Source organism: Panthera tigris, chromosome A1, assembly GCF_018350195.1.
Source record: "Panthera tigris isolate Pti1 chromosome A1, P.tigris_Pti1_mat1.1, whole genome shotgun sequence".
In the NCBI taxonomy this organism is placed as follows: Eukaryota; Metazoa; Chordata; class Mammalia; order Carnivora; family Felidae; genus Panthera; species Panthera tigris.
Window position 1 is genome coordinate 6,336,668 of NC_056660.1, and position 23,656 is coordinate 6,360,323.

The 23,656-nt window shown below is 45.4% G+C and overlaps 1 protein-coding gene across 6 annotated transcripts in view; it reads left to right on the forward strand.

Moving 5' to 3' along the window:
• WASF3 (WASP family member 3) overlaps positions 1-21,613 on the forward strand; it is a 133,223-nt gene extending 111,610 nt beyond the window's left edge. For 5 of the 6 annotated variants that reach the window (XM_042987477.1, XM_042987349.1, XM_042987408.1 and 2 more), the window contains 6 exons: positions 1,282-1,435; positions 5,371-5,488; positions 10,461-10,636; positions 15,039-15,305; positions 16,715-17,082; positions 19,369-21,613. In XM_042987477.1, coding sequence (XP_042843411.1) covers positions 1,282-1,435; positions 5,371-5,488; positions 10,461-10,636; positions 15,039-15,305; positions 16,715-17,082; positions 19,369-19,526 — 1,241 coding nt within the window. In that variant the 3' untranslated portion in view covers positions 19,527-21,613. Of the gene's footprint in view, positions 1-1,281; positions 1,436-5,370; positions 5,489-10,460; positions 10,637-13,990; positions 14,158-15,038; positions 15,306-16,714; positions 17,083-19,368 lie in introns of all 6 variants that reach the window. The other variant, XM_042987614.1, reaches the window with a different exon arrangement.
• Positions 21,614-23,656: the final 2,043 nt, after the last annotated feature.

Below are 23,656 nucleotides of genomic sequence, written 5' to 3' on the forward strand. Positions count from 1 at the left end.
GTGAAAGTTTTATTTTTTTTTTTAAATGTAGCATTTTATGCAATTCATCCCTCATCATTTATGTTCGGGGCTTTCCAGAGGTCGTTATTAAATTAGTGAATTAGAAATTTAACAAAAATGCAGAGCATTGAAATTTTAATATCCACGATGAACATTCTCTAGTCTGATTTTTATGATTGATCTTGTTGGAAAAAGGAAAAACCTGGATAGCTATGCGGTCTATTCAAATGAGAAATTTTAATCATCTTAAGCCAGTCATTCATTTTTCAAATTGGTATCACAAATGATTTTTAATATTTATTCATCTGCCTTCAGTTTTGTTTTTCTTTTTTTCTTTTGTGGGCTCTTGCCATTGGAACACCAGTGATAAACCTTGGGCTGGAAAAGATTAATCTGTGCATTAGATTTCCTAAGATTTTGCAGTGTGTCTATCTCATAGCCTCAAAATCATTTCCAGTCAAGATTTACCTGATTACTGTCCTTGGCATGGATGTTATAGTAGAAAAAAACATTTGACCAAGTTAGGAAATCTGTGTTCTATCTCAGGCCTACCTTTTTTTTGCTGGGTCACCTTGGAAGGGTCGCTTAACACCGTCATGACACTCCCCTTCATTGGCCAAGTGGTTAATGGACCAGGTTGGCCAATTCAAAAAGTTGACGTCACAGTTAGATGAGTTAATACATGAGGTACGGAGCGTTGTGCAAACGAGAAATAAGTATAGTCAGCCCTGATTTTCTCACCCCTGAGTGTAGTTTTTGTGTCCTGCTACTTAATTTCTAGGACTGTAGAAAAGCTTTGCCGTCTTTCTTTAATATTCGCGTCAAGAAAACTTAATGCGCTTTTTACACTTGTGTGTTTTTTGCAGACGTATTTCGTACATGTGTTACAATTCAACTGGTATTAACTGTTTGAATGTTTTTTTTCCTTCTAGGATACCCAGATCTTTGTACTTACATGCCTGTTACACTCAACTATATTCCTTGTGGTTTCTGCAAAGTGCTAGTATAAAGAATGATGCTCTAATGCTAGGTTCAAAGAAATAACTAGATCACTACAGAAGTGGGCAAGATGTGATTCGACTTCATTTTATAGAGATAACTATTATTTATAAGAGGGAAGGAAGGCACATGCTATTTAATGCACAGGCTTTTAAACGAACAATAAAAACATGATTTTGTTATCCTAGGGGATATTTACGATTATGTCTCAAATGATGCTTATTTCTGCACAGTGAAAAATATTTCTGTATAACTCAACTCGGGGGGCTTTTCTCTAAATAGTGTCACTACAGGATATCAACATGAAAAAAGCTTTCAAAAGTTCCACAGTCCAAGACCAGCAGGTGGTTTCAAAGAACAGCATTCCTAATCCCGTTGCTGACATTTACAACCAGAGCGATAAGCCACCTCCTCTGAATATTCTTACGCCGTACAGGTATGGCTTCGTGCGTTCCTGGTGCCGTTTTTAGTCTAGATAAGCTGAGACAGGAGGGCAGTGCTGTGAAACTATTTACGCTGTGAAAATAATAATTGTATTATATATGCAACAAAATTAGTTACTGGTACAGAACTGTTAAAGGGTTCATATTTGAAACTGCAGATAAACTCACCGAGAGAAGCGTGAACTGTCGCGTTAGCTTTTGTATCTGAAGTAGACACCTGTAGTACCTATCTCCTTTTGTAGTTATCTGAGCGTAGATATCTGAAGTCGAAGCGGACACATCATATGGTATCGTGTGTGATGTTTTTCCTCATATCCAGAGTCAATTTTAAAGGAGCTGCCTAGTTCATGTACAATGTGGCAAAATGCCGGTCTCAGCATTTCAGCACTGCAGAAAAACGTATTCCGTGGCAGTAGGGGTTTCTAAGAGGGAAGAATATAGTCAACGAATTAACCCGTTACTGTCAAATGGTAGGACGCGTTATTAGGACCAGACTTCTGACAAAAAAGACTGGAGAATCAATGGCGAAGAAAATGAATATTAAGAAACTGAAAATGCTGTTTAAAAACACCTCTCCTAGCTGTTACCACATTCGTGTTTTCTTTCCATATTCTGTCACCTTGTCTCCCATCTCCCTTATCTGCAGACCTTCTCATTGTCCCTCACTGCACACAGCTTGTTCTTCTCCCACACTTACCCTGCTGGTGAACTCACTCCCTCACAGCACAGGCTGTGGTAGGGGTGGTCTTCACTGTCCTCAGGATTAGCTCCGCTGGGTGGCGTTCTTGACCACTGAGGGAGTTCTCTGCTTCCGGTGCCGCCATCTTGGTTGGGCCTTTGGTGCTTCTCAGAGAGTGCTCAGACGTTTTTTGGTCTGAATTCCTGTCCCTTCTCAGGGTCCAAAAGGAGATGTTCGGACCCACCCTCCACTGAAGCTCTGCTCGTAAAGTAGCAGTTCCGACTGTACCCCCTTCTTTTAGCACAGACAGAAAGATTCTCTCAAAAAAGAAGTCCTAGAAATCCCCTGGAAACTGTGATGGGAGAGGGCCAACCTGTCACAGTTTTCTGGGAAATATGTCTGCTTTTCTGGAAGGTTTAGCACACGCGTCTAAAAATTGATGGTCTATATGACTAGTAGTATTGTAAGCCTAATGTTTTAACTTGTGATTTTGCTTTTGTTCATAGGCATTTTTCTGGGGCAGTTTCAGTTTTACTTAGCACTGGAAGCCCTGAGGGCGGGCCTGTTAAAACTTTCCTAAGACACCTCACTAAATATTCTAAAGGAAAAAGCCCATAAAACTCAGTGAACTGCTTATATTTGATAAATCAAGATCATGATTAGATAATTTGTGGTGACAGAAAAATTCTAATTACATAAAAAATGACTTGTATATATTGGATGTGTGCATTCAGTTTTATGGAAAATAAAAATGTCTCTGACTTTTTAAGAGTGTGTTTAAGAAGAGCAGTGCTGGGGCGCCTGGGTGACTCAGTCATTTAAGCGTCCGACTCTCGATTTCGGCTCAGGTCATGATCTCACTGTCGCGAGATCGAACCCCACGTAGGCCTCTGCGCCGACAGTGTGGAGTCTGCCTGGGATTCTCTCTCCTTCTGCCCCTCCCACCCCTCAAAATAAATGAATAAACTTTTAGAAAAATAGAAGGGGCGCCTGGGTGGCTCAGTGGATTAAGTGTCTGACTTTGGCTCAGGTCATGATCTCACAGTTTGTGGGTTCAGGCCCCACTTTGGGCTCTGTGCTGACAGCTCGGAGCCTGGGGCCTGCTTCGGATTCTGTGTCTCCCTCTCTCTCTGCCCCTCCCCTGCTCACACTCTGGTTCTCTTTCTCTCAAAAATAAATAAACATTAAAAAAAATTTTTTTTAAAAAAGAACAGTGCTGACTCAGATGTACTTTTTGATAGTAAAATAATATTTGTGGTATATAAAATACTAAATAAAGATTGTTATATGAGCATTACGATGTGACCAGAAAATGACGTATTCACTTGCTGTAAACACAGGATATTGCTGCTTATATTCTTGTGTTTAGATTACTGTTTGTTTATTTACATGAGCTTCTGCCTTCATTAAAGTATTAGCTCCCCTCTTCAAAAAAAAAGTGTGGATTTTGTATGTCTTAAATTTTGCAGCAAGTTACTGCTCAGTTTTTTCTGTGTCTTCATCTATATAGAAGGCCTTGTATCTTAGGGAAACATACATGTTTCACAATAACGTTCTTAATAAAATCTCTATAATGGAAGTCTCATACCCGTTAGGAAACTTGGGAAGGAAGCGAATTGCCATGGTTAGTGATTTTCAGACAGTTGAACGGGCCAGAATAGCCCCTGTAGGAACTTGGGCCTTAGTTTGAGATGATGAGAAGTTCACCAGGAGCAGGGACTTCAAGGACAGGCAGGGTTTTCCCCTGGACTCATTCAGTTAGTTTTCTTTGACTGTTTAGGCAGAAAGTTTTTTGTTTTTGTTTTTTTTTTTTTAAATTCAAGTTACTTAACATACAATGTAGTCTTGGTTTCAGGAGCAGAACCTGGGGATTCATCTCTTACATATGACACCCAGTGCTCATCCCAACAGGTGCCCTCCTTAATGCCCCTCACCCATTTAGCCCATCTCCCCACCCACCTCCCTCCAGCAACCCTCAGTTTGTTTTCTGTATTTAAGAGTCTCTTATGGTTTGTCTCCCTCTCTGTTTGTATCTTCTTTTTCCTTCCTTTCCCCTATGTTCATGTGTTTTGTATCTTAAATTTCACGTATGAGTGAAATCACAGATACCTGTCTTTTTCCACTGACTTATTTTGCTTAGTATAATACACTCTAGTTCCATCCACGTTGTTCAGCATAAACTTATACTCCTCTCACTGTGCCTCATTTCATTTTGCTTTTCTCTGTGCCTAAAATGACTTGTTGAAACACTAATTTGAAATGTAAATGTTCTGCTTCCTCTTGAAGGTAATCTACAGGCCAAATACTTTATGATTATTTTGAGCGTTACTGTTGATTTATATTACACCTTGGGATTTGTATTGGCTTTATGATAGGTGAATAACTCCTATAAACACCCAGAATATTCTTTCAGACCACAGTAGTTACAGCAGGACTCGAAAAGGAAATGCCACGAGTGAATTCTCTTTGTGGACTACTTCTACTTCGGTCACACTTACACACCTTGAACATGTTGCTTCTTTCCAAATTGAATTTACAGATGTTGGGCCAACCTGATGTAAAAAAAAAAGGGATAGCATACTTTCTAATTTAAAAAAAATTTTTTTAATGCTTATTTTTGAGAGAGAGAGAGAGAGAGAGAGAGAGAGACAGAATATGAATGGGGGAGGGTCAGAGAGAGAGGGAGACACAGAATCCGAAGCCGGCTCCAGGCTCCGAGCTGTCAGCACAGAGTCCGACGTGGGGCTCGAACTCACAGACCACAAGATCATGACCTGAGCCGAAGTCGGACGCTTAACTGACTGAGCCCCCCAGACGCCCTGTGTACTTCTTAATTTTTATCCTAATAATATTGAAACTCCAGAAAAGAGGTGAATATATATACACAAACCAAGAATCCATCCATCTGTGTGTATGGCCCCTGTTGGAATAAGCAAAATGTTTCCTGAAATAATTGAGGTATTAGATATTGTTGTTTATGAGCCATCTTGTGATTTTTAGGCACTTTTCTGTACTTAAACCTGAATTGGCAAGAGTACGTTTTGCCTGATTATTCTAGAAAACTTTGCCCTTCCTGCATGTTTGCAGTTTTTGTCAAATAAGGAAATTGGAGAAACGTAATGTATAGGACAGTTAAAATGCCCCATGCAGACGTTATCCTCTCATGAGTTGAAATTAAATTAGTATTAACCCCATCTGAAAATGTCTAACAACCTTTTCCCCCCCAACTTGTAATACATTGATTTATAGAGATGATAAAAAGGATGGGCTGAAGTTCTACACAGATCCTTCCTATTTCTTCGACCTCTGGAAAGAAAAAATGCTCCAGGACACGGAAGACAAAAGGAAGGAGAAAAGGCGTCAAAAGGTAAATAATTCTAGGACGGGAACGTGCATACTTATGTGTCAGGGAGCTTCTTGTTTAGAAATAAGTCAGTAAGTTCTTCATTTAAATGGATGAGAGGCTGGATTTAGGGCAGAAGTAGGTTGCATTTTTTACATGAAGATACTGACCATTCAGTCTAACACAGTAATACTGTATTTCAATAAATACTGATTTGTTCCCTAATACTTGCATTGCTTTAACAGAAGTAGAGGCTAATATTTCAATTCTGTTTGTAACTGTGTTTTATAGCTTTTCTCCTGCTGCTCTTTAAATATATATCATGGAAACATCAGATACAATGATCTGTTCTCATCTCTTGAAAGCATTCCTAATTGGTGGGTTGGCACCTCACTGTAATTAATACCTTGGTGAGATGTTCATGTTGAATTGAAAAGCATGTGTGATCTGTACATATAGGGGATAGTATTTACTAAAAAATGAGACTCCTTTTGGTGAGGTGGTCGTAGGCAAGAGAGTTGCAAGTCTGAAGGTTGACAAACATCCACATTATAAGCACTCTTAGAAGAATAAGCCACTCTGGTCAGGTGTAGGGACTTCTGGGTTTTTTTAATGTTTGTTTATTTTTTGAGAGAGAGACAGAGTGCGAGCAGGGGACGGGCAGAGAGAGAGAGAGAGAGACAGACTCCGAAGCAGGCTCCAGGCTCCAAGCTGTCCGCACAGAGCCCGACACGGGGCTGGAACTCACGGACCGTGAGATCATGACCTGAGCCGAAGTCGGCTGCTTAACCGCCTGAGCCACCCAGGCGCCCCTAGGGACTTCTGTTTTAAAAACTGTCCTTTGGGGCCCAGAAATTAGACTTAACCCACTGAGAGTTAATTCTCCAAAGGCAAATATTTGCTAAGACTCGTATTAAAGTATGTTTCAAAAAAATGAGCACCTGTTTTGCTTGAAAAAGATTAGGGTGCTTTGGTGAGGACAAATTCTTGGTATCTTGTGGGGTGGTGGCATTAATGTTTGGCAGTATTTACATGTACTGGCCCCAGAGAAGTGACAGTTTGGGATGGAAGAGAATTTGGGATGTGAAAATAGGATTTAAGAAAGGGACATGGAAAGAGTTTGCAGACTGCAAATGTAAGATGTTCTCACGGAATTCCAGGGAAGAATTCCAGAGGTTGGTTATTCATAGTCTCTCCCTGCACTGTGGGTCGGGGAAATCAATTGGGAAATTTGGGGAAGAGTATTCCAGTGGAAAAGTATTCAAGGGAAGAAATTACAAAGTATTCAAGTGAAAAGAAGAAAGACTCTAATCTCTTGACAGGAAGAGAAACATTTATCTAAAGGCCCATTGGTCTCAGTCCCTATACCTTTTTATATTAACAGAGGTTTAAGAGTATTTTCCTTTAAAACATAATGTCCTTTTAAATGGCCTTCTAGGTTTCCCTTCTCAGTGATATCTTGGCAAAAATACCTAATTTTTTCAGCATTGTTCTTCAGGGAAAAACAGTGTTAGTCTATGGATGACTATCACGTCTTCAAAATGACGCCATTTCCTTGGCTGTTTTGTCTCATTGCACATTCCTCTTCCGACACATAGAATTCTGATAAGGACTTCTTATTCACTTACGTAATAATGTGTCTTGGATGCCTTCTAACTGCTGGATAAACAGTGGTGAGAAAGGATTATCGTCCTCAAGGAAATGACAACGTAGCAGGGGAGACAAACACGAAGTAATCATGCAGCCCGCTGGAACTCATAAAGAGGGAAAGAAGTTTGAAAATTCCAGTACAAATCTGCTTTTACTAGGTAGGAATGTAAAATGAGGCCAGATAGCCTTCATTTCCCAGGGTTTCATAAGCACGGGTCGCTGCTTTCAGTTTTGCACTGACAAATCTCTCTGAAGAAAAGTTAGTTTAGAAAAATTTAGGGGGTGAGAAATCCATTGTTTCTGAACTTGGTTTCCTTAGTTTGCTGGTTTCGAAACATTTTTAGAATTGCAAATAAATAGGTAGTTGTGAGCGTGTCGTTACGGTGCTGTAAGTGTTGCGAAGGAAAAGTGTGGTGTGCGGTGGGGTGAGGGGACGAGGAGGGGACAGCGTAAGTGCAGTGGAGTGTCATTCATTGAGCCCCAGCAGTGGGGAGTTAGAAGTCAGCTGAGCAGAGTTGGGGGAGGGTGTGTGTGTGTGTGTGTGTGTGTGTGTGCGCGCACACACGTGGAAGAGGGGTGGATGCTAGAAGAATGGAGGACAGAGGAGGTGGGGTGCATTTGGGGTAGAAGCAGCCAAGACCGTACTGGGCTAGGAGACAGTTGGGCACATTCTGGGACTTTAGGACAGTGTAGTTGGAGTATAGATGTGTCACTGTTAAAACTTTGTCAGAGTTTGTGCACGTGTATGTGTGCGCGTGTGTGATGTGCATGATGGTGGGTAGATTTGGAGGCTGAACCGCTGTAAAGACCGTTGCATAATCGTAGCAATACCTGAATAGTCAACATACATCATTGAAAAGTAAGGGTGAGCGTTACTGATCAGTGCAGTGGTCCTTAATCAGGATGCATATTGCTTGAAGTCCATTGAAGTCTCCCTCCTTTGGGTTTCTACAGGTATGCAGACGATACATGCTGGTTGTAAAATGCTCAAATTACACCGAAGTAAATACATCAGAAAATTTGGGGAGAAGTTTCTTCCCTCCCCAGGTGTCACTAATCAGTAGTAACAGTTCAGGGCGCATATTTTAGGTCTTTTGGGCATTCGTAAATATGTGCACACACATTTCACCAAGTATTTTTACGTGCGTAGAATTGTACCACTCTTGACGCACACACACACGCAGACGTGTACGGATATTGACATAATTAAAGATCTTCTTCGGTCTTTTTAATAGTTGTATGGTACGCCGAGGTATGCCCACTACGTAGACTATTTACCCAGTAGCGTATTAGGAAATAGAATGTAAATAATTGCTTAACCGCAATACTGCTGTACTCATGTGTCGATATCTCTTCTCAGTAAATTCCTACAAGGCAAGGAGGAGTTTTACATTTTGAAAGATACCATCATATTGCCCCTGACCATTAAAAGACTGAACCAGTGTATACTCTTAACAGACTTCTTCTAGACCTGGATGTTATTATTATTTTTTGGATGAGCTCACCCCTCCCCCTCATCTAATTTGCATCACACATCCTTATTAACCATCTGCATGTGTTCTGTGAGCTCCACGTTCACATCCTCCGCCAGGACATCGCCTGTGCCTCCTGAACCCCTCTGCAAATAGTCCGGCTCCGCCTCGGCACCCACCGCGAGCCGTCAGCCGCCCCTTTTTCCAGGACCTGCCTGAGCAGCTTCTAATTGCCATCCCTGCCCTTCCCCCTTTTATCTTTTATTTAGTTTTATTTTATTTTTTTGCCTTCCCCTTTTTGATCCGTTCTCCACTACCTAGAGGGCCCTTCTCACATGCCTGGGCAGGGTGTCAGCCCCTCCCTTGTCCCATTGCTCTCGGGGTGAAGAAAAACACTTGTGACACAGCCATTAAGGCCTTGCAAACCTTTTAGATCTTGGAGCCATTCACCTTAACTCACCATTTCCCTTCTTTATTCCTCCTGGCGTGCCGCTGTCCGCCCTCCACAGGGCCTCTGCACGTTCTCTCCCCTGTGGACATGCTGCTGACCCCTGCTCCTTTGCAGAATTAATGCCTGCACACTGCAGATCTGACCTCTCAGTCACTCCAGGACACTCCCTGACTTCCAGACTAGGCAGCATTCGGTGTATGATGCACTTAGTTTCACCACATTTCGTAGCTAGGCGTTTATTTGTGTGATCTTGTGGGCTTCGCCCACCGGATTGCAGGCTCCATGAGGGCAGATTCCGTGTTTGTGTGTTTGCTGTTTGTATCAGCAGTGCCTGACACGGTGTCTGGGACGGAGTAAGCGCCCTGAGCCCACCTAGACCTGGTCATGTAGTCAGCCTTTGCCAAGTGCACACTGTCTGTAAAGCCGTGTGTGGAGGTGCTTTAAGAGGAGCGTAGGAGTTAAAGGCACACAGTTCTGATCCTTAAAGACCAGGACGTCTTACTCGGGAAGCAGGAAAAACACGTAAACACACGTAGAAATAACCGCCTTCACCTTTAAAGAAACACCTATGTAGGACCTGTGTATTTACTGGAGACATTTTTGCTGGCAACATACGGCTGGCACAAGAATGATTCTTTGTATGTGAAGGTAAGTCCTAATCACGGTTTGCTTTGTGTTAAGCTAGTTGCAGGATTAGCTTAAATATTCTGTAATGATCTTCTAGAGACTGGAAATAGAGGATTTTGAGTTATTTCGTGAAACAGCATGGCCTGTTAACAACTCAGTCAAAATTGTGCAGTGGTGGGAAATGATTTCTCTGCATGTTAGATATTTCACGTGTATAATACACATCTAAAAGGTACAGCACATTTAAAACAAGCTAAAAGCCTAGTAAGGTGTAAATTCTCTTCTTTAATTTTATTTATTTATTTTGAGAGAGACAGAGGGAGGGCGCCAGCAGGGGAGGGGCAGAGAGAGGGGGACAGATGATCCGAAGTGGGCCCTGTGCTGACCGCAGAGAGCCTGACTCAGGGCTCATGACCCACGATGTATGCTGACCGTGAGATCATGACCTGAGCGGAAACCAAGAGTCAGACACTTAACCGACTGAGCCACCCAGGCGCCCCTTAAGGTGTGAATTCTCTACCAAAAATGATGGTTAAGCAATTCCTGTAGTTAGCTGCAGTACAGTCAGTAGCTTTTGTTTATTTAGGTTACATAGTGAAGTACCCGTTCCTTCTGTTGGGTCTGCGTTGGGTAAGAGAGTATATGCTTAGAATTTTCTTCACGTTAAAACCACCGGAAATGGGAATGTCTCTTGTTTGCACACCACGCTTGTTTCCTATGCATTACGACTGCATTTAACTTCTGTTTTCCTCTCCCTTCTGTCTTGGCATGCTTGCCCTCTCTGCCTGGACACCAGGAGCAAAAGCGTATAGATGGCACAACCCGTGAGGTGAAAAAGGTTAGGAAAGCCAGAAACAGGCGCCAGGAGTGGAGTATGATGGCATATGACAAAGAGCTTAGACCCGACAACAGGCTGTCTCAGAGTGTGTACCACGGAGCGTCTTCCGAGGGATCCCTGTCCCCAGACACTAGGTGTGTGTGCGTGTGTCGTAGCAAAGCCTCTGCGTAGTGCTCGGTTTTGTTGTACGTTGGAGACGTACCAGTGGCTTTCGTGTTCGCGTGGCCCACGGTACGTTTCAAAGCTTTCCTTAAAAGTCGATTCTATGTATGTTTTCGATTGTGAAATAATCCTTTAAAACAGTTTCATTTTACATTGGGTCACATCGTATGCTTCTCCACCACTCTGACTTCAGTTTATGGTTCCGTTAATCTAGACGCTGTGTTTTAACGTTGATACTAACTTTGGGCTTGATAACCGTCGATGACTGACATTTTTATTTTAATAATCATTAATTCTTTCTCTTCTGCTTTAGCTTAGAATCTCGAATTTCCTTTGCCACCTGGTATCTAAAATTAATTAGTAGGTAGTAATTGATGTGCCTGCGATGCAACTTTATTATTCTTTAAATAACCTTTTCTAAGAGTGGTGAGCAAAAGCGATAGTGTTTTCTTCAGTGCACTAATCTTGTGTATTCTAATTTCAGGAGAAGAGTTCTGTTGGAGTTACTTTTAAGAATTTGTAAGCATTTAAATAAAAAAAAAATATTCCTTGCAGGTGTGAATGACATGGTCACTAAGTCACCATTTGTTGCAAAAGGGATTCACCGAACGACAGAAGCTGACTAGTCAATTTTTACTTCTGGTTTAATTTCCTGTTTCTGCTTTTGTAAGGTCATGGTCTGCCACTTGCCTGCAGCCTCAGAGTCTTCCGCCAACATTTCAAAATTCCAATAGAGAATTCTTAAGGGACACAAGAATGTTCTAAAAATAGCCAACAACCTGGACGTCGCATTACATTTGTATCTTTTTTTTTTTTTTTTTTAATGTTTATTGTTGAGAGACAGAGAGAGACCATGAGCAGGGGAGGGGCAGAGAGAGGGGGAGACACAGAATCCAAAGCAGGCTCCAGGCTCTGTGCACAGAGCCTGATGCGGGGCTCGAACTCAGGAACCACGAGAGCACGACCTGAGCTGAAGGCAGACGTTTAACCGACTGAGGCACCCAGGCACCCCACATCTGTGTCCTTTTTAAATTTTTATCTCTATAACCTTGGCGTCTAGTCCGCGCTGCACAAGTGGCTTTGTCTTTGGTAGTTACCACGCCCAGAAACATCCCTGCCCCAGAAGGGCTGTAAGTCTTTGACTGGCTATGTTAGGAGGCAAGTTCTAGGCAGTTTTTCTGTACTGGCTGTTACCTGTTCAGTATTAGAGAATTAGTGGAGCTTTAACTGAGTGCTTGCCTCAAGTTTGAATCTCTGTGTCCATTTATTTCCATAGAAAATAACAACAGTGACGGTCCAGGGGTGAGGGGTCCAGGGGGACTCTAGGGGTGAGGAGGGGTACTTGAATACGATAGCCTTGAGAGTGTCAATTGGCTTTTTGGCATTTTTTTTTCCAACTAATTTCGTTGTGCCTGTTTACTCATAGGAAACCTATGCTTTATTTTATAATATTCCATATACTTGTTCTCCCATTTCAACAGATGCAGGTGGAAAAATGATTTTTTCCTCCCTCAGTTGAGGGATGGTTACTCGCTCCGGCATCCGAGATTCCGTTGTTCCGTGTTGGGTATAAAATTGACAGTTGCTGAGATTACTTAGTATTCAGCCTTTGTATTTATGTGGTTCAGGTGCATCTTCATTTTTCTTAGTTTGCAGAATGCAAATCCCATTTCCCACAGCCTCTTGCTATCTGCACACGCGAGATAATAGATTAAAATTCATCCGTGTACTTGGATTCTGTCCCTTAATTTAGAGACTTTTTTATTTTACTAAAGTGTATCACTTTTTCTTCATATAAAATAAGCTTTTTATATTTGGAAAGTACCAACGAAAAGTAAAATATTATCCATAATCCTATCATCCAGAGAAACCCCTTTCTGCATTTTAGTGTATTTCTTCCTTTGGTCTTTTTTTCAGTACACGTCCATGTTTTTTCTTTTACGAAATTGAAATCATGCGCCATGTTTTCTGTCTTTTGACTTTTATTATTTCATATTTATGTTTTAAGTGTTATTTAGAAACAAGGTTTTTAATGGATCTATTGAGGACAACTGAAATGCCAGATTTCACAGCATGTATATAACCTGTTCGTGTAAGTAGTGTGTTTGAATCCAGTCCAGGTAAACTAACCACGAGATTTTGCTCCACTGATCAGGAATGGTTTGATTCTAAGCATAAATTTAGGATAAGAATTGACACACTTACCTCCTGCTCTCCCTTGCCCTTCTCAGGGGTAGATGCCTCCAGCCCAGGTGTCCTTGCGTTTGTCTCTTCCTGTCCTGCGCCCGTGTTACAGCCGTCCCGCTGCCCACCTGTCTACCCGCAAGACCCTGGGGGGACTCTTTTGATTCTCCCACTGCGTCTCCACTGCCTGCACTTTTCTTCTTCCTTTTTCCATGTGGTCTTCACTCCTACCAGTTCTCTTTTCTGTAACGGACAGTCAGTGATGATCACGACGTTTCAGGACCACCCCACTCGTCTCCACGTTGGTACAGCATCTTCTGGGGCTGACTGCTACCTTCCCGCGGGGATGTCTGGCCCCCGCCGGGCCCCCGAATCCCCACCTTTCCTCCAGCCCACTGGCGCCCCGCGCCTCAACAGAGCAGCCCCCCTCCAGAGCAGCCCTACCCTCCAGACCTCGCCCGTGCTGTTCTTATCCTCAGACGCACACCCCCTGCTCCTTTACTCTCTCCTCCGTCTGGTCTTCCTTCCCCTTTCACCGGCTCCTTTGGGCCTCTGTCACAAGGCTACTCTGTGGGAGGAGTGCCCCAAGTTACCCCAGGATGTTTACAGTTTCTGGCTCCCCATCTCCTCAGAAGCACTGCCTATTTTGCGAGATGACCTCGTTTCCTTGAGAAAGTGGTGCACGCAGTCTGTGACACAGGCGCGCGCGCACACACACACACACACACACACACACACACGGTCAGTCACGCACCACCAGTGGCTCCAGTGTCTTCGGGGTTTCCATTTTTAAAATGTGCTACTTCTAAAGCTAGGTCGGGTGCTTCCCCCATTAAGAGTGTTTTTAACTCGCTAGCAGTTTGCATGGTTCAAAAGACATACTCGTGTTCACACCGTAATCTAGAATTCACACTGCAAGTAAGAAGCAAAAAGTGAGTTATTCGTTATTCTCATTATATTGCAAGTAGGGAGGGAAAAAAAAAGCAAAAAAGCAGCCTCTTGTGATTTAGGATGCTTTTCTGTGCCGTGCGACGCTCCGGTTAAGGAAGCTACCGTCGGGATTTCAAAGATCGAAATTCAGTTGGTGTCTTCCCTGCTCCCCGCCCCCGCATCCCCAACGTGTGTTTGCCTGTTTCCTTCAGAGAGAGAAGCACAAGCTGAATCCTAACAGAAACCAGCAAATAAATGTGAGAAAAGTAAGAACAAGAAGAGAAGAGTGGGAGAGAAGGAAAATGGGCATTGAGTTCATGAGTGACACCAAGGAGCTGGCACAGGCAGGGAGCACGGCCGAGGACAGAGTGCCCAGGGGGTTCGTCACTTTGCGCTCTCGGACCCCAGCCTCAGGTTGCCCGCCCTGCTTTGGCTGTCCTGAGAGGACGCGCGGCCCCCTTACTGACAACGCCTCCTGTAACCTGTCCTGTAACCCTGGGCCAGGAACACGCCGCTGTCGTTACTAATGCCCGTGGCCTGTGTGGCTGCGACACTCACGAGTCCCCGCTCCCTCCGTAGGGCCTCGCTGGCGTCCCAGCGTCCGCACCTTTCTGAGCTCTGCTCGTCTAATCTAAGACCTCCATTCCTTCCAGAGTTTCACGCTCAGCTGTGCGCTCAAAGAGAAGACGACCTTTCCGTGTTACCCCACGTTCTTTCCTTTTTGGCCGAGTACAGTTCTTCCGTCGAAGAACACTACGGTTCACTGTATTGCATTCTGCATTTCTTTCCTTTTCTTTCCCGTTCGTGTTCATCCGGGTCACCTGCCATTTTGTAACTTCTAATTATATGCTCTCACTCTCATTGCCACCGAAATCCTCTGCCTTAGGTGCGGTTTTTTAATTAAATGGGATCTGTCTTGTAGCCTTCTCTCTTAGAAAAAAAAAAAAAAAGCACGCTGAAATACTGTGGAAATGGGGCTCTGCTGCTCCCTGCTTGCCAATCTGACTTACCCACTTCAACGCTGTGAATCTGAAGCCACGTAACACTGGGGCTTGCTGCTAAAGTCGTAATGATGTTGTTGCTGGGAGGCTCTCATGGGGCTGGACCTGGCTGGTGCTTGTAAAGGAAACACAGTGTGTGATTTCTGTACATCGGCAAGGTTGTTTGTTGCTCAGATAGAGGTGTATGCCTGTTGGGGTGGGGTGGGGGGATCCTCCTAATTTAATTTGAATTTCTCCCCCCCCCTTCCCTGAACGCCAGGTCGCACGCGTCGGATGTCACAGATTACTCTTACCCGGCGACCCCCAACCACTCTCTGCAGCCGCAGCCCGTGACCCCTTCTTACGCGGCCGGCGACGCACCACCGCACGGGCCGGCAGCCCAGGCCCCCGAGCATGAGTACCGACCCCCCTCCGCCTCGGCGAGGCACATGGCGCCGAACAGACCCCAGCAGCCGCCGCCGCCACCCCCACCGCAGGCCACAGAGGGGTCCCAGGCCTCCGCGCCCGTGGCGCCAGCAGACTACGGGTAACCGGACTCCTGCGTCCTGCCGCGCTTGCTGTGGCATCGGGAGTCTTGCTGTGTGTGCTTGAGAAGGTGTAACTGAACGATCATGCCTTAGGGGCCAGAAGCAGCCAGGGGCGGCTGGGTGTAGATACTACCGGCTAAGCCACGTTCTGCGGTAAAAGCCTCAGTGTCCCGCTGCTCCCCTTTCCGTTACAGATGCATCTCAGGTTCGAATCTGTAGTCATGCGCACCCCCCCCCCGCCCCCCCATACGTACCCCTGGCTACGTTCGAATGGATTGCGAAGCCAAGGCGTTGATCGAGGGTGACACGCTGATTTTGTGAACCTGTCCCAGATCTCCGGGTTTCTGGACGTGCGCCGGGTGAACCGCAGAGAGTTCCCGTCACACGTGAGAAAACCATACAGCGCAGCCCCCCGTGAGCCGTGTTCGCACTTGGCCCCGTGGTCCCCTTTCTTGACCTGCTGGAGCCCAGACATCATCCCTCCCCCGGGTCCTTTTGTTTTCCGTGTCTCGGGTGGGATTCAGACGCCTCCTAAAGAAAGACCCTCACGTTCAGGAGTTTATTAATGTAAGCACCCGTCTCTGTTTTGATAGGCGGTCTTTTGCCCTGTCTTTTCGGGCTCAACCGTAACCTTTGAAGAGTTAGGCCCTCCGAGACAGCGTCCGGGAAGGTTGAGTGTGTGTTTGTGTTAACATGTGTGTTCTTCAGAGCAGCATGAAACACCTGAATGTATGCCCTGCCCCCCCCCCCCCCGCCCCGCCAGCTTTTTGAGGTTCCCTCTGTGACCACTCAGTCCTGGTTATTCCCATCCATCCGTTCTCTCTCTCGGAGTGTGTTCTGAGGCTGTAGCCAAGGGTCAGGCAAAGAGAGGGTCTGTGGTCCAGTTGGTTAGGAAAAGCCTTAGCTAAGTAGAATTCAGTGGATTTCTTAGCTGAAGGACTTTTCAAAGATTTTGATACTTCCATAGGCACTGTCGGCTTGAGGCACTTCCGTGGGACGGGCTAGGAAATACAGATTTTTCCGAATCTGACTGACCACAGAACCCTTGTTAGACCGAGTGCGTGAGCCGCCCACCTTTGAGATGCCCAGGAGAAAGGGGAGACTTGAGTCACTGTTCTTAACCTCTGCCGTCAACCGTTTTATTCTGGCCTGCCACAGAGAGTTACCTTTTGAGTGATTTTCTTTTCGGTTCCTTTGAGTAGGTGATCTCGAATCGCATCACAGCGAATAACGTAGACATGTGAGAACGGCTGGTGCGAAGCGTGGATGTTCGCGTCCTACGGTGTTACAAGTTCAAAGGACAGTGTATACTGTGTTGGAGGGAGGCCCCTGTGTTAGGTGTATTAGACGCGCAGAGGATGTGGCTGTTGCTGCTTTAACGACTCTTGGTGTTTCCTCTCTTTATTAGGATGCTCCCAGCACAGATCATTGAGTATTACAACCCCTCAGGACCGCCGCCTCCTCCGCCGCCCCCCATGATTCCTTCAGCACAAACTGCTTTCGTCAGCCCTCTCCAGATCCCCATGCAGCCCCCCTTCCCTGCCTCTGCGGGCTCCTCCTACGCGCCTCCTCCCCACCCTCCCGCCGCGGGGCTCGTGGTCACGGCCCCGCCGCCTCCGGGCCCACCGCCGCCCCCGCCGGGTCCTCCTGGCGCAGGGTCTTCTCGATCCTCCTCCCCGATGCACGGCCCCCCAGCAGCCGAGGCAAAGCGCCAGGAGACGGCACAGCCACCCATAAGCGATGCTCGAAGCGATCTGCTTGCTGCCATTCGAATGGGTGAGTGAGCATCTCAAACAGTCTTCCTTCTAGAAGGAGATCTCTTCGTGGCTCCGACCCCAGCTACAGCCTGGCCCTCAAGTGTCTACTCTCCACTGAACTGTGTCTGAGGATAGGGTTCAAAGACACTTGTTTGATTTTTTTTTTTGAAGTTTATTTATTTTGAGAGAGACAGAGGCGGTGCGAGCGGGCGAGGGGCAGAGAGAGAAGGAGAGAGAGAGAGAGAATCCCCTGTGCCACCAGCTACGGAGCCCAGCGCGGGGCTCGAACTCACGAACCGTGAGATCGTGACCTGGGCCGAAACCAGGAGTCGGACGCTCAGCCGACTGAGCCACCCAGGCGCCCCTTGATTTTGTTTTTGGTAAACTGTAGATACGTTTTTGCCAGTGCAAGATAAACACACAGTAATAAAGAATTGAGACTTGACTAGAAATAGCTCATAAAAATGATCACTAATTAATGAGATCTTTCTTCTGCCTTCTACTCTGAGGGTAAATGTATAAATGAGCGAAAGCAAGCTCGTGTATATGATTTAGTTATTTTTAAAAATCTAAGCTGTGTCCTAGACTTCCCATATTTTTAGCTCGATGTGCTAAGCCAGTAAGCTTTTCAACATTTATTTAGCAGCAAAATTCTTTTGTCAGATTGAAGTCCTACACTGAACCCCAGAACATGAGACATACAGAAATAGAGCATCTCTGGTCCCATCAGGTTGGAGGAGCCCAGACGCTCACCCGTTTTGCCCCCCCCCCCCCCCGCCGGAGCCACACACTTCCAGTCTGTTCCACCCCGTTTTTTCTCAGCCCCAGGCACAGCCCAGGCTGGTTGAGGGTCACTGACAGGGCGTGAGATATCCCAAGAGCTCCTTGTGCAGTCGGGAGATGCACCGTCTCCTGGTCACAGTCTGGTTGTTTCCGTTCAGAAGGGACTGAGAAGGGAGCCCAACAGCAGCACCCCTGGCGTCCTTCACTGGACGGCGGGGATGTGACTGCCTCTGCTCTGAGTCCCCACAAATCAGACTGGAGTGTGACACACAGGCCCGGGGTTCTCGTAGGTCTTGAACGTCATTGGCACACTTTGATTTTGTCAAGGAGAGAAGATCCCAGAGGTACACGACCCCGTCGCAAATAAATTTAGGGTCATAGCAGGACAGTGGTTTTGTTTTCTGACACCCGTGAGCCCCTTCCAGTAAGAGTGATAACATAACTTGGGTCTAATCACAAGGAAACCTCTGATAAGCCCACATCAAGGGACAGTCTACAGAAGAGCTGCCTGTGTTCTTCAAAACCGTCAAGGTCGTAAAACACAAAGACTGAAGAACTTCCCAGAATAAGGGACATTAATGACAACGAACGTGATGGGTGTTTCCACGTCGGATCCCAAGCCTGATGGAAAACTTTCTTCATTTGCTGCTGTTAGGTCTGCTGGCAAAATTGAAATAAAATTGTGCAGTAGATGGTAGTATATTTGTGTCTGCACTAAGAGCCTGATTTTGATCATTGTCTCTTAGGAATTACACATGAGGTATTTTAGGGGCAAAAGGACCTCATATGCTACCTTATTCTCAAGTGATCCAGGAAAAAGTATGGGTGTGTGAGCAAGAATGCCAGAGAAGGGTTGCTAGTTAAACAAGACGGTCAAATGGAATCGGGATGTCGGTTGTATGGGGACGTTTTTCCGCTAGTTTTACAGCCTATAAATCTGAAATCGTTTCAAAAGAGAAAGTTAAAGAATTAGCACATTAAATCGTCTTTGTATCCCACTTTGTTAATAAGAAAGCAGACGACTGTATTTTGTATTCATTTTCAGCAAATCAGTGAGACAAAGATCTCTTAACTCCCCACACCGGCCAAGGGCTACTGGGGCAAAGCACTGCTTTCTAAGCCTTGGGATTACAGCAGCGTCCCGGAAGTGTTCATGATGCAGTCCAGTATGGTAGCCCCCGGGGCCCAGTAACTTCACCCTTAATTAGCCACATGTGGCTAGTGGCTACCCCACTGGACGGTGTAGCTCCAGAACTTTCGTGACGTTCGTATGTCCTGATTCGAACACGCTGCCGTAAAACACTTTGCTACAAAAAACGTTTCCACTTTGAGTGCCAATTTTGTTGGTCACGAAACTTCTATTTCCCAAGCTTTCCTCCCCTCAGGTTTCCAAAACTTTCTACCCTGGGTGTCAGCAGGAAAAACAAAAACAAAAAAAAGGCCGCTAGGCCTGTTAGTTTGTGTTTCCTTCGTGTGGAGCCGGCAGAGGGATTAAATTCTACGCTCCGTGTCGTGTCTCTAGGGATTCAGCTGAAGAAGGTGCAGGAACAGCGTGAGCAAGAAGCCAAGCGCGAGCCGGTTGGGAACGACGTGGCCACGATTCTGTCCAGACGCATCGCCGTGGAGTACAGCGATTCTGACGACGACTCCGAGTTCGACGAGAACGACTGGTCCGACTGAGGCGGGGCGCGTGCGCAGGTGGACGGCGTGGGGGCAGGGCTGCTTGCCGGCAGGAGACCGTGCGTCGGAAAATGCCTCGCAGATTTTGTGGTCTCCGCGCCCACGTAGTGGTATTATAACCCTGTAGCTTAGCGACTTTTGTATTAATAATGTGATATTGCTTTTGCACATCCAAAAGTTCTGGGTTTTTTCAGTATTTACTGTGTAATACTTAAGTGCCACTACACATAGCAAATTGTGCTGCACACGAGGAAATATGCTGTAACTATTGCATTGTCCCGAAAACGGCATTTTGCTTCCTTTCTCTTGGCCGTGAGCGTATTTAGTGCAGTTTGGGTTTCCTCCTTTTGGTCGCTATAATTCTGCAGACTTGCTGCGTGTTTGTGAAGCTGCCTGGTGTTAGGTCTTTGCAAGATTAATGACCGTGTGTCAGAGTGATGTCTTCCAATCAGTACGTGATACCGTTTCACCTTCGTTTTGTTCTGTTTTGTTTTAAACGTGTTTCAGAAGAAGTTGGTTCTAGAGGGAAGGATTCAACAAGTAAGGAGGACCCAGTGTTTCTGCTCGCAGTGTCTGGGCTTGTGCCTCTGTGTGACTCGGAACGATCTGTTAGATAATTTCGTTTCCTTCGCAGCGGCCCTTTGCAGGCAGGGTTCCCTGCGGGCGTTCGCTTGGTCCCTGCCTGTCGGCAGTTGCCATTAAGAGGTTTGGGCAGCTGCGCAGTGATGAACGTGAACAACAGGGTTCTTCTTCCGTCAGGGCCATGGGGTTGTGACGCCAGAAACGTGTGACAGCGCTTACAGCCTTGGGTGCCAGCCGGCCAGCACAGACACGGTGGTCCGGGACCCCCGGACCTCAGGGAGAGGGCTTCCCGTGGCTCCTCGCGCCGCGTGCTCTGGAGTTGAAAAGCTTAGATGGAGGTGGACGTAGATGCTGGCAGCTACTTGCTTTTCCCGGTGCCGCGGCCACATTAGGGATCCATCACCCGAGCGGGGCCGTGGCCCTGCTCCTAGAAGCACACGGTTCTCTTTCCTCACGTGGCCGTCGGCACAGGGGATTTTCAAAAGTACCTCAGGTCAGAGTAGGCTCCTTGCTGCACCGGATCACTTGCCCCTCGCCTTCGCCCTTCCCGCTCTGCTTCCCACACGGCAATACGACCGAGCCATGGGGTTGATCTTCCTGAGGAAGGCAGACTGCTGGAACGCTCACGGATGGCAGCTTACGTCTTAGCAGTTGGGGTGAGGGATCGCTGCTTGTTCGGAACAGATAAACGCCCCCGGGCTTTGATTCTAGATACGACTTCACAAATAACACTAAGACACTTTACTTACTAGGGATTCTGACCCGAGTACAGCATTTCTCACGGATGGCGGTTACTCGTGACTCTCGGTCGTGACAGAGGAGTCTTCAGCTCAAGGCAGAGCTGGCTGGTTCATGGTGGTCGTCTCAGCAGGACCATGACCGATGGGTTTTTGTTACTGAGTCCTCCTGAGGACTTCAGCGGCACCCTCGAACCGGGTCTCTGCGTCCCTGTGTGGACATTTACGTGGCTTGTGGGCGTTCGTCCTGTAAAGCCGATACCTTGAATTTCAGTCACGTAGAGTTGGAGACTCCGAAAAGCCTAATGTCTGTGTCCCCTTCCCAAGACCATCCTTCTCACATCAGGTTACCTGAGTCTTTTCAGCGGGACTGGCTGTTTTGACACATGCTTCTCGAGTTTCTGTGTCTTGGAGCTGGACGCCATAATTTTACCGATTATAAGCAGTAGTTAGTAATGAACGTTTAAATTTCTCCCTTTGATTTCTCTCCCTTTATTTCAGTGTAAAGGCCTCCTGTGTTGGCATTATTCTTGGGACTTTTACCATTTGTACTCCTCTTTTGTCTTTATTACAATATTTTGTTTTTATTGTTACTTTTGGAGTAGGAATTACTTGCACAATTCTAGAACTTCTGTCTGGTAACGCTTCTTTGTTTTTTATGTCCCTTCTGTTCTCAGGACGAAGAGAACACATAAAGCTACTACCCATGTCAGAATTTCTTCTATTTATATCTTATTACAATAAAATTACTGGCACTTTATTCATAAATATTCATAAGCCTATTAATTATTAGTCGTCTTCCTGTAGTGGAATCAACAAGTCACTTTCAACTTGATTTTCCGACTAGTGAAAAACCTTTTGCCCTAGGGTGTCACCTAGCCTTTAACAGAATGGAAAAGGACTAAATTTCCATTTCGATTATTTTTACAGTATTTTTCTCAGCAAATCGGATTTCTTCGAAAATTTAAATCCAGACTTTTTCTAATGTGCTAGTACATGAAAAGGAAAAAGTGAATATTTTGATTTTTCAGTTTTCCATTTTCAAAAAATATTTACCAAAACAAACGGAGAAGGACATTCAAAAGGGTATTTCATAGCTGTGAATTTTACATTTTAAAGTAGCAGTCATCTGTTGTAAGGTTATTTTAAATCATCCTCCGTTTTGTTCCCCCGCGTGTATTTTAGATTCATTTCTGATCAGCTTTTTTCTCACATCATAGATTAGGCAGAGGGGATGAGAAGACTGCTCGGTACCACACACATTAGCTACACAAACATAACGTGGTTGCTTTTCCATCGGTGGCCCCAGACCGTAGGATTTGGTACACTTCTGGTTTTCCTTTCGTGAAAGTATACTGTTAGGAAATTAACATTTTCATTTCAGTAAATGTTTAGAATATCAACATCTTTTCTGAGCACCAAGTGGCTAGGCTGTGAAAGTTTTGTAATAATTTGCAACGGAAATACACGATACATTTGAATCCATTAAAGACTAGTGGGAATGTATCAGCCAGAGTAGCAAGTAAGTTTTGTTTTATAAATCACAGTATCTGTCACCTTGCAGTATTATTACCAATGCTGTTGTAAATTGAATTGAAAATGGTATTAAAAAAAAAAAAACAACCTCCTGTTAAACAATTTTTATCTGTTTGTATATCTTACTATAGATTATGTACAAGTAACATCTAAATAAAATTACACTTTTAACCCTAAAAGGTTTTACTCATTGGCAACAGTGTTGTATGTTTAACCTTTTTTGGAGGGGAGAAGTTGGGGGTTTGGCAGAGTTTTTAAAAAAATTAAAAAAAAAATTTTTTTTAATGTTTATTTTTGAGAGAGAGAGAGACAGACCGTGAACAGAGGAAGGGCAGAGAGAGAGGGAGACACAGAATCCGAAACAGGCTCCAGGCTCCGAGCCATCAGCCCAGAGCCTGACGCGGGGCTCGAACTCACGGACCGCGAGATCGTGACCGAGCTGAAATCAGAGGCTTAACCGACTGAGCCACCCACGTGCCCCTTAAAATTTTTTTAATGTTCTTATTCATCTTAGAGAGAGAGAGAGAGAGACAGTACATGAGCTGGGGAGAGGCATAGAGAGAAGGAGACACAGAATCTGAAGCAGATCCAGGCTCTGAGCTGTCAGCACAGAGCCCAATGCAGGGCTCGAACTTGTGAACCTTGAGATCATGACCTGGGCTGGAGTCGGACACTCAACCCGCTGAGCCACCCAGGTGCCACAAGGGCAGAGTTTTCAATTAGCATTTTCATTATTAGATAGCAAATACTCCGATTTCCATTTAAATTTCTGCATAAGTTTTACGTCACCAGGATTTGTGATTGGATCCTGGGAGGGACCCGGCATAGTGAGAAAGGAAAAGCCATTCTGGGAGCAGGAGGCCGTGTGCTTCGCCACGTCTAGTCTTGATAATAGCAGTGATGAACATTCGGTAGCATTTATTGTTCCTGGGATGCTTTTCTCCAGCCCTTACAAGTAACACATCATGATACACGTCGTGTACGTATATAACACATCATATACATTCAGTATACACATCATAAATTAGAGTTTAATATTTGTAACTAACGTTTAATATTTTTGAGGTAAACGTGAAATGCAGCATCCTAAGTATACCATCCGATGAGTTGTCACAGTGTGGACGCTCTCGTAACGCAAATCCCATCTCTCGTAACGCCAATCCCATCGCTTGTAACGCCAATCCCACAAAGGTAGCCAGCACTGCCGTGACCCCAGCATGTTGCTCCATATCCTTCAGAGGCTTCTGTCCTAGTCCCTGGAGCAACCACCGTTGT